Source organism: Hyperoodon ampullatus (genome assembly GCF_949752795.1).
Source record: "Hyperoodon ampullatus genome assembly, chromosome: 2".
NCBI lineage: Eukaryota > Metazoa > Chordata > Mammalia > Artiodactyla > Ziphiidae > Hyperoodon > Hyperoodon ampullatus.
In genome coordinates, this window is record NC_136915.1 from 172,806,206 (window position 1) to 172,818,910 (window position 12,705).

At 48.8% G+C, this 12,705-nt stretch overlaps 1 protein-coding gene across 1 annotated transcript in view; it reads right to left on the bottom strand.

The window, feature by feature from the left end:
- RCSD1 (RCSD domain containing 1) overlaps nt 1-12,705 on the bottom strand; it is a gene marked incomplete at its 5' end in the record, with an annotated part of 46,166 nt that overhangs the window by 2,538 nt on the left and 30,923 nt on the right. Inside the window, 3 exons of the mRNA XM_079698444.1 lie at nt 3,865-4,503; nt 7,140-7,343; nt 10,875-10,946. Of these exons, the coding sequence (XP_079554570.1) occupies nt 3,865-4,503; nt 7,140-7,343; nt 10,875-10,946 (915 nt within the window). The remainder of the gene's footprint in view (nt 1-3,864; nt 4,504-7,139; nt 7,344-10,874; nt 10,947-12,705) is intronic.

Consider the following 12,705-nt stretch of genomic DNA (forward strand, 5'->3'; position numbering starts at 1 on the left):
CTGTGAAGTGGGCCCCTTGTGTCACGGGCTTCCCCAGCACGCCAAGCCTGTCCAAGGTCCTTCCTGGATCTCAGAGAGGCAGCACACACCACTAAAGAGACAGCTTCCGGCCCCGATTTAATCCCCATCTTGTTCTTTGATTGGTAGAAGTAGATTGATCAGATAAACTACAACAAGAGGAATATGCTCAGTGTCAGACTGTCAAGAGGAAGGGATAAATAAATTTAGCAATTAAAAAAATACATCTTTGTCCAAAATAACTGCAGCTCAGTCCATCAAACCCAAATAGGACTGAACATATGAACACTGAATTATATATGGTGATTATGCCTACTAAGGAGAGAGGCGCAAAGAGGGAGATGAGGGTAGAGATTCAAAATTCATTCTCATATATCACTTATATGTGGAATCTAAAATATGACACAAATGAACATATCTATGAAACAGAAACAAAGTCACAGACATAGAGAAGAGGCTTGTGGTTGCCAAGGGGAAGGGGGGTTGGGGGAGGGAAGGATTGGGAGTTTGGTATTAGTAGATGCAAACTATTATATACAGGACGGATAAACAAGGTCCTATTGTATAGCACAGGGAACTATACTCAATATCCTCTGATAAGCCATAATGGAAAAGAATAGGACAAAGAATATATATATGTATAACTGAGTCACTTTGCTGTACGGCAGAAATTAACACATTGTAACAACTATACTTCAATAAAATTTTTCATTCTCCATACTTCTATGTGGCTAGAATCTTTAAAAGATTGTATTCAGGGGCTTCCCTGGTGGCGCAGTGGTTTAGAGTCCGCCTGCCGATGCAGGGGACGCGGGTTCGTGCCCCGGCCCGGGAAGATCTCACGTGCCGTGGAGCGGCTACGCCTGTGAGCCATGGCTGCTGAGCCTACGCATCCGGAGCCTGTGCTCCGCAACGGGAGAGGCCACAACAGTGAGAGGTCCGTGTACCGCAAAAGAAAAAAAAAAAATTGTATTCAATGCACTATGGAATAAAAATTATTTTAGACAGTTTTACCAGTAATTTTAGATATAGATCAGTTGGAAAATGACTCTAACACATTACTACTTAAGTCATTAATTTATGAATTGATATTAACTAGGCAAAATAGGAGAAAGGCTATGCTCTGCCTGCTTCCATTTTAAAACCACAACAGGAATCTAGAGACCAGACCTTTTGTTCAGCTTATCAAACTTTGCCAATTCCTCATGAAAAGTAAATAAACTGAAAAGCCCCAGTGAGTAGCAAATTATTATTAGTATGATTCAAGGGAAAAATGGAAAGTTTGGAGGTACAATTTCTGGAAAAGACATATTTTCAACCAAGTCTTTTCGCTATTTATTTGGCACCTCAAACACATACCCATCTTTATCCTTGTATATTAAAGAATTTAATATATTAAATCCTCAAGAATTTTTTCAAGAATTTTATAATATTCTTTAATTAAAATCTCCTTGGGAGTGGATGTGTGTTTATGTTTGTTGCAAACACACACACACACTACAGCTAGTACAGTGTTCTGCACATAGTGAGGATCTGACATGTGCAATTAAATGAGAAATTATATGCTGTTAAGCTCTTGTAAGGAGGTAGCACCTTGCATTTAAGTAATAAAACAAAAAAATGAAAATGGTGTCTTGAAAATTTAAAAATCCAAATTTTTAAAAGTTTTTTAAATTTTTATATTTTTTTGGCCATGCTGCACAGCTGTGTGATCTTAGTTCCCCGACCAGGGATGGGACCCGGGCCCAAAGCTCCGAGTCCTAACCACTGGACCACCAGGGCATTCCCCCAATTTTTTAAAGTATTACTATATGAAAGAAAGCTTAATGAACATTCGAAAGCAATACGTTTAGATCCTGAACACTATCGATCTGGAGTATAAAAATACAACCACAAAGAAGAAAGGCTGGAAGGATGTACACATGCCAGCCCTATGTGATTTGGGCACGGTCCTAAACAACAGCTCTCAGATGGCATTTTGGAAAGCTACAGGTTCTGAGTCTGTTCAACCAATTTTGGGCTTATAAATTACTTCACCAAGTCACTTCAAGGATCTAGATATTAACCACTATAAAAAACAAAACAAAACCAAAAAACATCACCACGGTTGGGGCACAGTATGGGGGAGAGTCAGGGAGAGCTGGGCAGGGGTCCCCCACGCAGGGCCTCACAGAGGGTTTGGAATCTGTGTTTTGAGTGCTCTGGGACAAGGGGGAGCAGAGGTGCCATGGGTTGTGTCCTCCTCCAAAGATATGTCCAGTCCTAACCCCCAGTACCTGTGAATGTGACCTTATTTGGAAAGAGCATCATTGTAGATGTAATTAAGGATCTTAAGATGAGATCACTCTGGACTTAGGGTGGGTCCACATCCAATGACGGGTGTCCTTATAAGAGAAAGGAGAGGGAGATTTGAGACACACACACAGGGAAAGACTATGTGAAGATAGAGGCAAAGGTTGGAGTGATGAGTCTCAGGGAACACCGAGGATTGCCGACAACCAACCAGAAGCTGGAAGAGACAAGAGAGGATTCCCAGGGTTGCCAGCAGCCACCAGAAGTTAGGGGACAGGCTAGAAAAGACTCTTCCTCAGAGCCTCAAGAGGGAACCAATCCTGCCAACACCTTGATTTTGGAGTTCTGGCCTCCTGAACTGTGTGGCAATACATTTCTGTTGTTTTCAAGCTGCCAATTTGTGGTAATTTGTTGTGGCAGCCCTGAGAAACTAACACAGGACGTAAGTAATTTTAGCAATGAGTAAACACACACACACACACCCCTCTGGTTGCTGTACAGAGAATGGACTACGTAGGCAGAAAAAGTGGAAGCAGGAAGTGACATAAGAGGCTAATGTCGTCAGAAGCTGCCGGTGGCTTGTGTTAATGAATGAATGAACTAACATAAAGGGAAGGGGGAAACACTGGAGGGTGACTTTGTTGATAAGTTTGTTACAGGTGGCAGCAGGGGGCGGGGCACAGAGCTTTTCTTGTGGAAACCAGCAAGGCTGGTCGAGCTCCTGAGGGCACAAGTAGGTGAGCTCAAGGTGGGCTTCCTGGGAGTGGTGGGAGGAGCCACATGACTAAGTGTGGGCCCAGCAGGAGGGCGGGACTGAGGCAACCCCTCCTCATGCGCTCTAGGTGTCTAACACCTGTGCGTGGACGGATGGAACATAAAGGCTCCTTTAAAGCTTCCCTAGGGCTTCCCTAAGGCTTCCCTGGTGGCGCAGTGGTTGAGAGTCTGCCTGCTGATGCAGGGGACACGGGTTCGTGCCCTGGTCTGGGAAGATCCTACATGCAGTGGAGCGGCTGGGCCCGTTAGCCATGGCCGCTGAGCCTGCGCGTCCGGAGCCTGTGCTCCACAACGGGAGAGGCCACAACAGTGAGAGGCCCACGTATGCCAAAAAAAAAAAAAAGAGAGAGAAAAAGCTTCCCTAGGAGAAGCCCTGCCCATTGCCGTGTTCTGCCTTCTTTACTGCACCCCAAGGAGCTGCTGGTCTCATGCACTATTACTGTGAGTTCTGTATGGAAAGGAGCACCCCCTTTTCCTGTCAGAACGCCCCACAGCAGCGAGCCCAGTCCAGGACGCTGCATCTGCAGGCCTTGGTGTGTGGGCCTCAGTCACATCCAGAAGGGCGCCAGAACCCCGAGGCAGCAAGAAGCAGAGAGCATAGGACATGCTTCCCTTTCTGGTCCTTTTGTCCCCTCCCCATCAGTGACAGCCCGTCTCAATCCAGTCCCTTTGTTACTGCACACCCAGCTGATTGGTGATGGATGTAAGGAACAGGGCATGGGACATAGGATGCGCTGGCCCTGCCCTGTCCGGGTCGGGGTGACAAGCCAGGCCACCTACCTCCGTCTTGGGGACCTCACTGCTAGTGTCCGGCTGGGAGTGGCCAGTGCCAGGGTCACAGCCTGGCTCGAGGATGGTCCCCTCATCTTGCTTTTCCTTGCCAGCCGCCTGCTCAGGACTGTGGTCACCCTCCCCTCCTCCAGGGGGGTTTTGGGGGGTCTCCTCCCCCACAGCTCCCTCCTCCAGCCCTTTTGTGTCTCGGCTCCTTTGTCCAGGCTCCTCCTCTTCGCTGGCCGCCCTCTCCTTCACCTCCGTAGGCTCTTCCATCTGCTTTGCAGCCGGTTTCTCCTCCGTGGGGCTCCCACCCCCGTCCTCTGCCTCTGGGCTGGAGGCTTGGGCTGGACGCCGGCTGGCCCCCTCCTCGGAGCTCCCCACAGCCTTTTCGTGCTGCTGGGCTACCCTCAAGGCCCTGCCCTTCTCCTCCTGCTTCTCTGTCCTGCTGGGTGTCCTCCTCAGAGGAGGGGATCCTGGGGTCTTGCTCTTGGCTGGGAACACCTCGTCCCCATTCTCCTCCTTGGCACCATTCTCCTGGGAGGACTCCTCGGCCCTGAGCCCTCCCAGGTCCGCACAGTCCTCCGACTGGGACCTTCGGAATCGCCTGGAGGGAGGGCGCCTTTTTATGGAGCCCCTTGTCCGCACCTGCAAGAAAGTTTTAAGGAAAATGATCTACACCTGTGAAAAAGGCCAAAAAGGGAGGGCGCATGTTCTTTCAATGTCAGTCTCACACGCACAGCTTCACAAGCCCACCTGAGGATCATTTGATTTTCTAGGAGGATGTACCATTGCTTGCTATTTATTATAGGTTACAGCCCTATGGGGCTGTGGTATTACATGGTAACCTGCAGATTTTTTTCTGTGTGTGTGAAGATGAAAATGCTGTCTATCCAGTAAAAAAGATAACCTAAGATTTTACTGGCCTGTAAAATAACAACAATCAGTTCAGTGTCTAACTTAGCAATTTTATTCTAACATTTGTCCTTTTTAATTGCTTATAAATAACCAGTTCTTTGAATGAGCTTTACTACCTTACAGGGTCCCTCCTAAATTAACAAGTTGAACAAAATCTCTCTCTATTTTGTATCAGAGTCATGTTTTAACATTTTGAAGATTCTACTTTGACAAAGGTGAACCCAACAGAAAAGAGGGTTGGGGGTCTGTGGGTGGCTGGTACTGTGACCTCATGGGTGTGGAGCTGGACAGCTGGTGATCAGCTTCCTCCCTTCCCCGCCCCCCCCCCAAAGCTGGCTAACCCCGGGAGAGCTGAGCAGCCAGAATCCTTTGCTTTCTCCAGCGAGGTCCAACTCAAACAGAAGCCACACCTTAGAAACATCCAGCAGAGCTGCCTGAAAACCATTTTCTCTCTGGGAAGTGTGTGAATCTCAGAACCAGGCCTCACCTGGGTCCACTGGACTTTGTCAGAAATTCAATGGGTGTGTTTATAGTGGGTGTCCTACTTTACTCAAGTGATGTGTCTTTAAAAATTTATGTGCAAATTAAATCTTATTTTCTCACTGATTTGCATTTTGGTATTTGTCAATCCTAGTTGTCTCAGAAGTTTGGAATGAATACTTTTTTTTTAAAATAAATATTTAGTGGCTTCTCTTGTTGTGGAGCATGGGCTCTAGGTGCACAGGCTTTGGTAGTTGTGGCACACAGGCTTAGTTGCTCTGCAGCATGTGGGATCTTCCTGGACCAGGGATCGAACCTATGTCCCCTGCACTGGCAGGTGGCTTCTCAACCACTGCACCATCAGGGAAGCCCTGAATACTTAGTTTTAAAAGGGCTTCCCAGGAACTTTCCTGAGACCACGGTGAGGCTAGCCCTGCAGGCTATCAAGGCCCCAGCCCTCATGGCCAGTAGGGTTCAGAAATAATCCTGCCTGCTCCCTTACTGCTGTCACAGACTAAAGCCCCCAGTACTGTGATCAGGTGGCAGAGCCTCCCTCCCTGCCTCTACATCCCACTGACATCCTGTGAGAAGACAGGGCTCTCTCCTGGGTTCCTCTCTGCTGTCGGGGGTCTCTCTATTGCCCTGGGCTGAAGGATCTCCACTCTGTCCCCAGCCAGCAGGCTCAAGCCTACCCCATCACCTCCTTGCCACCACTTTGTTTCCTTGGGCCCTACCTGTTTCGACACATTTGACCTCTTTCCTAGATGGATCCTCTGGAAGGGCCCAGAAGATCCTGCTCTATCCATCCTTAATTCTAAGGTCACATTCATTTAACTTTTCCTGGCATCAGAGCCCTTTAACTCAGGGACTTCCCTGGTGGTCAAGTGGTTAAGACTCTGCGTTTGCACTGTAGGGGGTGCGGGTTCAATCCCTGGTCGGGAAAGTAAGATCCCGCATGCCCGCGGTGCAACCAAAAAATAGAAAAGAGCCCTTTAATTCTTAGCCCCTGCGTGGCTCTGGTCCAATGCTTGGAGTGTATTGGACTGTATGTACCTCTGATTCTCTTGATTCTTACCTCCTTCTAGTAGGGCAGGGATCTGATGAAATCACACACACAAGTATTAGGGCAGTATCTACAGAAACAAGTGCTGCCATACATCTTTTTGCAAAGGGAACGATTTGGATATTCTTCAACTGGGGCAAGATGCAGTAAGAATGATTTGAACCCATCCTGGGACACTTAGGAGTATTCATATCAAGGCAGGACAGGACAATCTAGGGACCTTGCCCCCCCTTCTGCTGAGTCGCTGATCAGGTCTTTAGCTTTTGTTTTCAGCTTTTGACATAACTCTCTGTGCAGCTGGGATCAGTACTGAATTCCTGCCCCTCTCTCCACAAAGGATGGAGCACTCCATCCCCTGCACCTGTCTTTCAGGTGAGTGGCACAGGTACAGGGAGAGCGGATGAGAGAGGCGGGCGAGGTAGAGGGTGATCTTAGCTCAGGGATCACTTGCCAGGAAGAGGAGAAATTTCCTTTGTTAAAAACCACATCTTGGGCTTCCCTGGTGGCGCAGTGGTTGAGAGTCCACCTGACGATGCAGGGGACACGGGTTCGTGCCCCGGTCCGGGAAGATCCCACATGCCGCAGAGCGGCTGGGCCCGTGAGCCATGGTCGCTGAGCCTGCGCGTCTGGAGCCTGTGCTCCGCAACAGGAGAGGCCACAACAGTGAGAGGCCCGCGTACCGCAAAAAAAAAACAAAAAACCCCCCACATCTTACCACAGCTCAGAAGTGTCCTTCTTTCTCCAGGACAATAGAGGTGATTCAGGATTGCCCAGTGTCCGCATTTCCACAGACACACCACAGTACTTAGGATCCAGATATTACCTTATTGTAAGAGGGCAGATGAGTGCCTTCAGGAGGCTGGTCAAAGCTGACAGGCACCTCCTCTGGCTCGCTGGCCCGAGACCACACACCAGGGCTGCTGGGGGTAGAAGGCGGGCTGTGAAATGGTGACACCATGGCCTTGAGTCCAGGACTCTTGGGTGAGGCCCCAGGCAGCAGGGCCGCTGGATCAAAGACTAAATTGGCCTGTAGAGAAAAGATGAGGAATTTCAAACCCAGGCTGCATTCCATAATGCCCAGAAAGCACTGATTTGATCCAGCAAAAATGCATTGGAACAGTCCCGATTTATAGACGAAGAGGCCAGAATAGCAACTGCCAGCACCTGCAGGCACCAGGATCTCACGCTGTCAGCACCCTTTCCCATCTTTCTCATCAGAGTCAAGAGCAGTTACCGCTTACTGGATGCCTACTCTTTGCTGGGCATGTGCAGTTTTCCTCTCTACAACCACCCTACACGTTCAGTTTTGTTCTCATGGCACAAATTAGCAAAGTGTTTAAGGAATCTGCCCTGGGATTCAAGCCAGGTCTGTTTGTCACTCAGTCTCCAAGTACAGGGTCTCTCTCGGTAGACCACAGTGGTGGACACAGCAGGCCACCACGCCTTTCCAGGGGGCAGCCAGCGGAGCAGATGCCAGTGTGTGACCCTACTTGCAGCATCGCTGTGCAGGTGCAACCAGACCAAAATGAACCTTGAGGGCAAGCAAAGGGGAGGGGTTACCCGAAGGTAACCGAGGCCTGAGGGAGTCATGAGTTTGGTGGGAGAGGAGGCGGTGGTCCCAGATCTATCCGACTGCCTCGGAGAAGGTGGTGGTGCAGATGTCTACGGACGGGCTGGACGTGAGTGCCTTGGGTCCTCTAGCGCCACCTAGGGGCTCTTGCTCCTCCTGCTCTGACCTCTGCGTTTCCAAATCACTGTGCAGTTGCATCCTCCAGAGCAGGAGAGCCAGCAGCAAGGCCTCCAAGGGAAGGGACCAGGCTTGAGGGGCAGATGATGCTCTCCACGCAGACACACCCAACTCCAGATGTTGCCTCTTTCACTTAATAGCTGTGTGACCTACGGCGAGTCCAGTAGCCTTTCTGTGTCTCAGAGTCTTTATTTGTCCCATCAACTGAGCCTGACCTTTAGACTCTTTTATGATCTGGTGCCCTTACTCTCTCCTGCCACTACCCGACTCACACCCTTTCCCTCCAGACTCCCCTCCGTGCCACCCTCCTGCCAGCCGAGGCTCTGTCACCTTGGAGAACTCTGACATGTACTTTAGGACTTGCACAGTATAGAACATTACACATGTTTAGGACGATGTTAGTATTTCAATTGTGATTTTAAGAAAGAATTTATAATATAAACAAGATTGTCTCATTGTCCAATTAAAAATATAAAAGTTAAATAGCAACAGTGTGAGCCCACGCCCTGTCTAAAAGCAGCATGTTGCAGGTACAAAGGGACAGGTTTGGACCACAGAGGCTGTGGGAGATGGTGTGCTAGGATGGCTCAGAGGGCTTCAGGGCAGAGGGGATATTAAGTGGGCATTAAAGGAGGTCTTCCTGCCCTTTCAGGGTCAAGCTGGGACACTCCCTCTGTAAGACTGCTTGCAAATAAAATGGGTCTTTCTAGCCAGTGGAAAACTTGAACTTTGAATTATGGGCTATTCTAGTGAAGAAAAATCATAGTTCCTAACTCATCCAATAGAATACTTAGAAGCAAAATGAAGCTGATGATGCACTTCTTAGTTCTTTCCCCACGTATTTCCAACAAAGTAAGGTTCCTATGGGATTTGGCCAAATTATATACTGTCGCTGACATTCTTCATGAGATTAAACCATTAGAGATTAAAACCTTATTCTCAGGTTGCGATGCTTCCCAAAGAGGCCTATTAATGACTAGAAAGGGGAATAAGACCAAGACTGCAGGGTACACAGCACTTGCAAACTAACTTCTGGCACTTAGATGAGGTCTGTGGTAGGCTGCCGGGAGACAGAGGTAGGGGTTCTTGGCTACACCCTTTGGATGGCTGCTAGGAGGGAATGTCTGAGTTCTGGGGTCCCTTCTGAGAGATCCCTGTTATGTATATGGGAGCCCTGCAGCCTCCTACAGCAGATGGGCAGCCCACTCCCTTCCTGCAGCTGGGATGGGATCAGGGCTTCTCAGTATGAATTAAACTTCAGGGGAGACTCCCGCCCCACCATGAGGTAGGCTCGTAACCCAAACCAGAGATGCTTCCCTTAACCCCAAATCAGGCTGGGGCCAAATCCCTGGTCTCTCACATAGCTGGGAACTGCAGAGGCTGTGGCTCCTTGTCTTGACACACCCCTAATAATGGCTTCAGAACAAGGTAGACGAGCCAATTTTATTAGTTGGACCCAGAGGGGAGGATCTAGTGCAGGAGAGCCTTGTTGTTCTCCTAGGTGGATGCACAGAGATGCGGTGAAAGCTGGAGCATCTTCTACAGACCCCACCCAGATATATCATGCCTGTCCCTCCTCTGTGCTTTAGCTCATGCTGTTCCCACACCAGGAGTACCTTCCTCCCTCCTTTCCAGCCACTATTCTTAAGGACTGACTCAGGAAATAAGTATTTCCTAAAGCATTTGTCAATTACTCCTGCCCACTTGACTGTCTTCGTGCTCTAAAATTTTACCGCAGTGGTTCTCAGCGGGGGTAGGGGGCAGGGGGATGATTTTGTCTCCAGGAGACATTTGGCAATGCCTAGGGACATTTTTCTTTGTCACAGTTTACTGAAGAGTGCTGCTGGCATCTAGTGGATAGGGACCAAGGATGCTGCTAAAGCATCTTGCAGTGTACAAGGCAGCCCCTGCAACAAAATTTACCAGCCCAAATAACGCAGAGGTAAAAAGTCCTGGTCTAGGGCTTCCCTGGTGGTGCAGTGGTTGAGAGTCCGCCTGCCGATGCAGGGGACACGGGTTCGTGTCCCGGTCCGGGAAGATCCCACATGCCGTGGAGCGGCTAGGCCCGTGAGCCATGGCTGCTGAGCCTGCACGTCTGGAGCCTGTGCTCCGCAACGGGAGAGGCCACAACAGTGAGAGGCCCGCGTACCGCAAGAAAAAAAAAAAAAGTCCTGGTCTAGAGCAGTAGGAGTCAGATAGTTACCCACAATTTAGATATCCGGTGTTTACTCTCCTATATGTCTTTTATTGTATCATGTGTGAAAACCTTGTCTCCCCAACAAGATTGTGAGATCAAATGCAGTGTCATATACTTCATTTACACTCCCGTGAAAGCCAGCCCCACTGTGGGCACTGTGGTGAGGGCTCTGGATGTATAAGGTGGTGAGGTAGGATGGAATGCTTTCCAAACAATGAAACTTGGCCGTAGTGGTGTAATGACTAGCACCTGAATTTCAGCCCTGTGTAAAGCTGAAACGGTTTGTGGCTTGCATTCAGGCCATGGAAAGGACTTGGCTATTCCTGGAGTGTTTCTTGTGTATAACATCCTTTCCCATAAGACTCTTGAGGCATCTGATTATCCTCAATCTCCATTAGGTACTAATGACATGAGCTCCTGTTTGATAGGGTCCTTATTTTAGCATTTTGCCCCCAGGTAGAGCCCCTCATCCTTCAGGGCAATTTGATCACTAGCTGGTTATCGGAGGTCAACTGTCCAGGTGATATCTGGGACTACCCTAGGAGCCCCAAAGACATGCAAATGTTGGATAAGAGAGGGGGTTGGATAGGAGGTAGCATCGATTCTGAACTTACCTGGAGCTTCTCGATCAGAGGCGAGCTCTTCACCTTGACTTTAGGAGGGTGGTTTGCATTGGGCGGTGACTTCTACAAAAGCAAATGGACCAAAACAAGCAAGTGAGTGAGGTGAAGGGAGGTGGGGCTCTGGCTGGAGCCCAGAAGCCACAGTTGGAATAAGAGGAGGAGAAAACGTTGGTTTTGCCACCTCATCACTTAGCTTCAGGAGCTCCCTTACCTCCTGAGGTCCTGGGCGTGGCAGACTCCCCTTCCCCGCTCCCTCACCCTACCACTAACAAGACCACTTGAATCTATGGATCAGAGCAGGCAGGACGGCCTCCTGTTCCAGGAAGAATGCCTTCATGGTCATTATGAGGGAACAGACTATGTCTGAGGGGGACAAGATCTTCACCTCATGGCCTTCAACAACGTAAGCCAACAATTGGAGGGGATTTCAAAGAGAAAGGGCACAGTGACCATCCATTCTCTTTGTCATAAACATAAGAAACCACAGAGCTGGAGTGAAACCTGACAGAGGTAACTTGAAATTCTTCCCTTAAACTAATAATATTTTGGAAAACCCCACCAATAGGCTTGTTTATAAATGATCATATTCTAAAACACTGACTATTCATTTTGATTAAACAGACATTTATTGAGTATCTCCTACATTCCAGGCATTGTGTTGGTTACATAAAAATGAATATGATTGAGCGCCTGCCCTCTGAAAGTGGTCAATGTCTGAGATATATTGTGCATATATATATATATATATACACACACACCCATATATATGTTCTGTTAGTTGGGATATTTTTGTGATGAATGTATTGTCAGGAATCTTGCCTGTCTTTGGATTTTATATTATCTAAAAAGATTGACTCCTTCCTGTTTTGTGTAAAATCCCTACAACTTGATTCTAGTTCCACAGCTATATTGATCCTCAACAGGTAGGAATGGTGACAGTGCTGCTGCTGATGATGAAAAAGATGACTTCCACGTTGTCGGACAGAGACCAGAGCAGATTTTCCTATGGTTTGGGGACCCTGCTCCTTGCACCCATGTGCTAATTTACTTGAATCATAAGAAGAATAACACAATTTCTTATAAATATTCTGAGATAGTTATTGAGTGAGATGATTGTATTTTAGTGATGGAAGGAGACAGACTCATTCAACTGAACTCCCTGTGACCTTTTTAAGGCCCAGCATTGCGGGGGGAGGTGCTGGAGCGTGGGGCAGCCACTGGCTGGGACTCAGGAGCTCCCTTCCCCAGCCCCTGCTAACTCCGGCTTTGACAGGGGCTAGATGGATGGCTGCCCCGGCCTCAGCCTCCCCGGCCAAGACCCAGGCAGGTGGGTGGGTTGGAATAAACGATTCTAAGGCCTCCTCCAGCTCTCAGGTGCCTCTGGCTCCATGAGTTTACACCATCAGACATATTTCCAGAGCAGTCAGTCTTTCAAGGAGCCTTGTGTCCACCGTGAGAACAAAGAGCTTCCAGCCCAAACTCAAGTGTCCTTAATTTCTGGGCTTTACAGTGAAAGTTCATATGAGGCCGCGTTTCTGAAGATACTGTTTAGGAACTGCAGCAACAATTGTGCTGACAGGGCTTCCCTGGTGGCGCAGTGGTTGAGAGTCCGCCTGCCGATGCAGGGGACATGGGTTCGTGCCCCAGTCCGGGAAGATCCCACGTGCCGCGGAGCGGCTAGGCCCGTGAGCCACGGCCACTGAGCCTGCGCATCCGGAGCCTGTGCTCCACAACGGGAGAGGCCACAACAGTGAGAGGCCCGCATACCGCAAAAAAAAAAAAAAAAACAATTGTGCTGACAAAGCTCACTTTATGTAATACT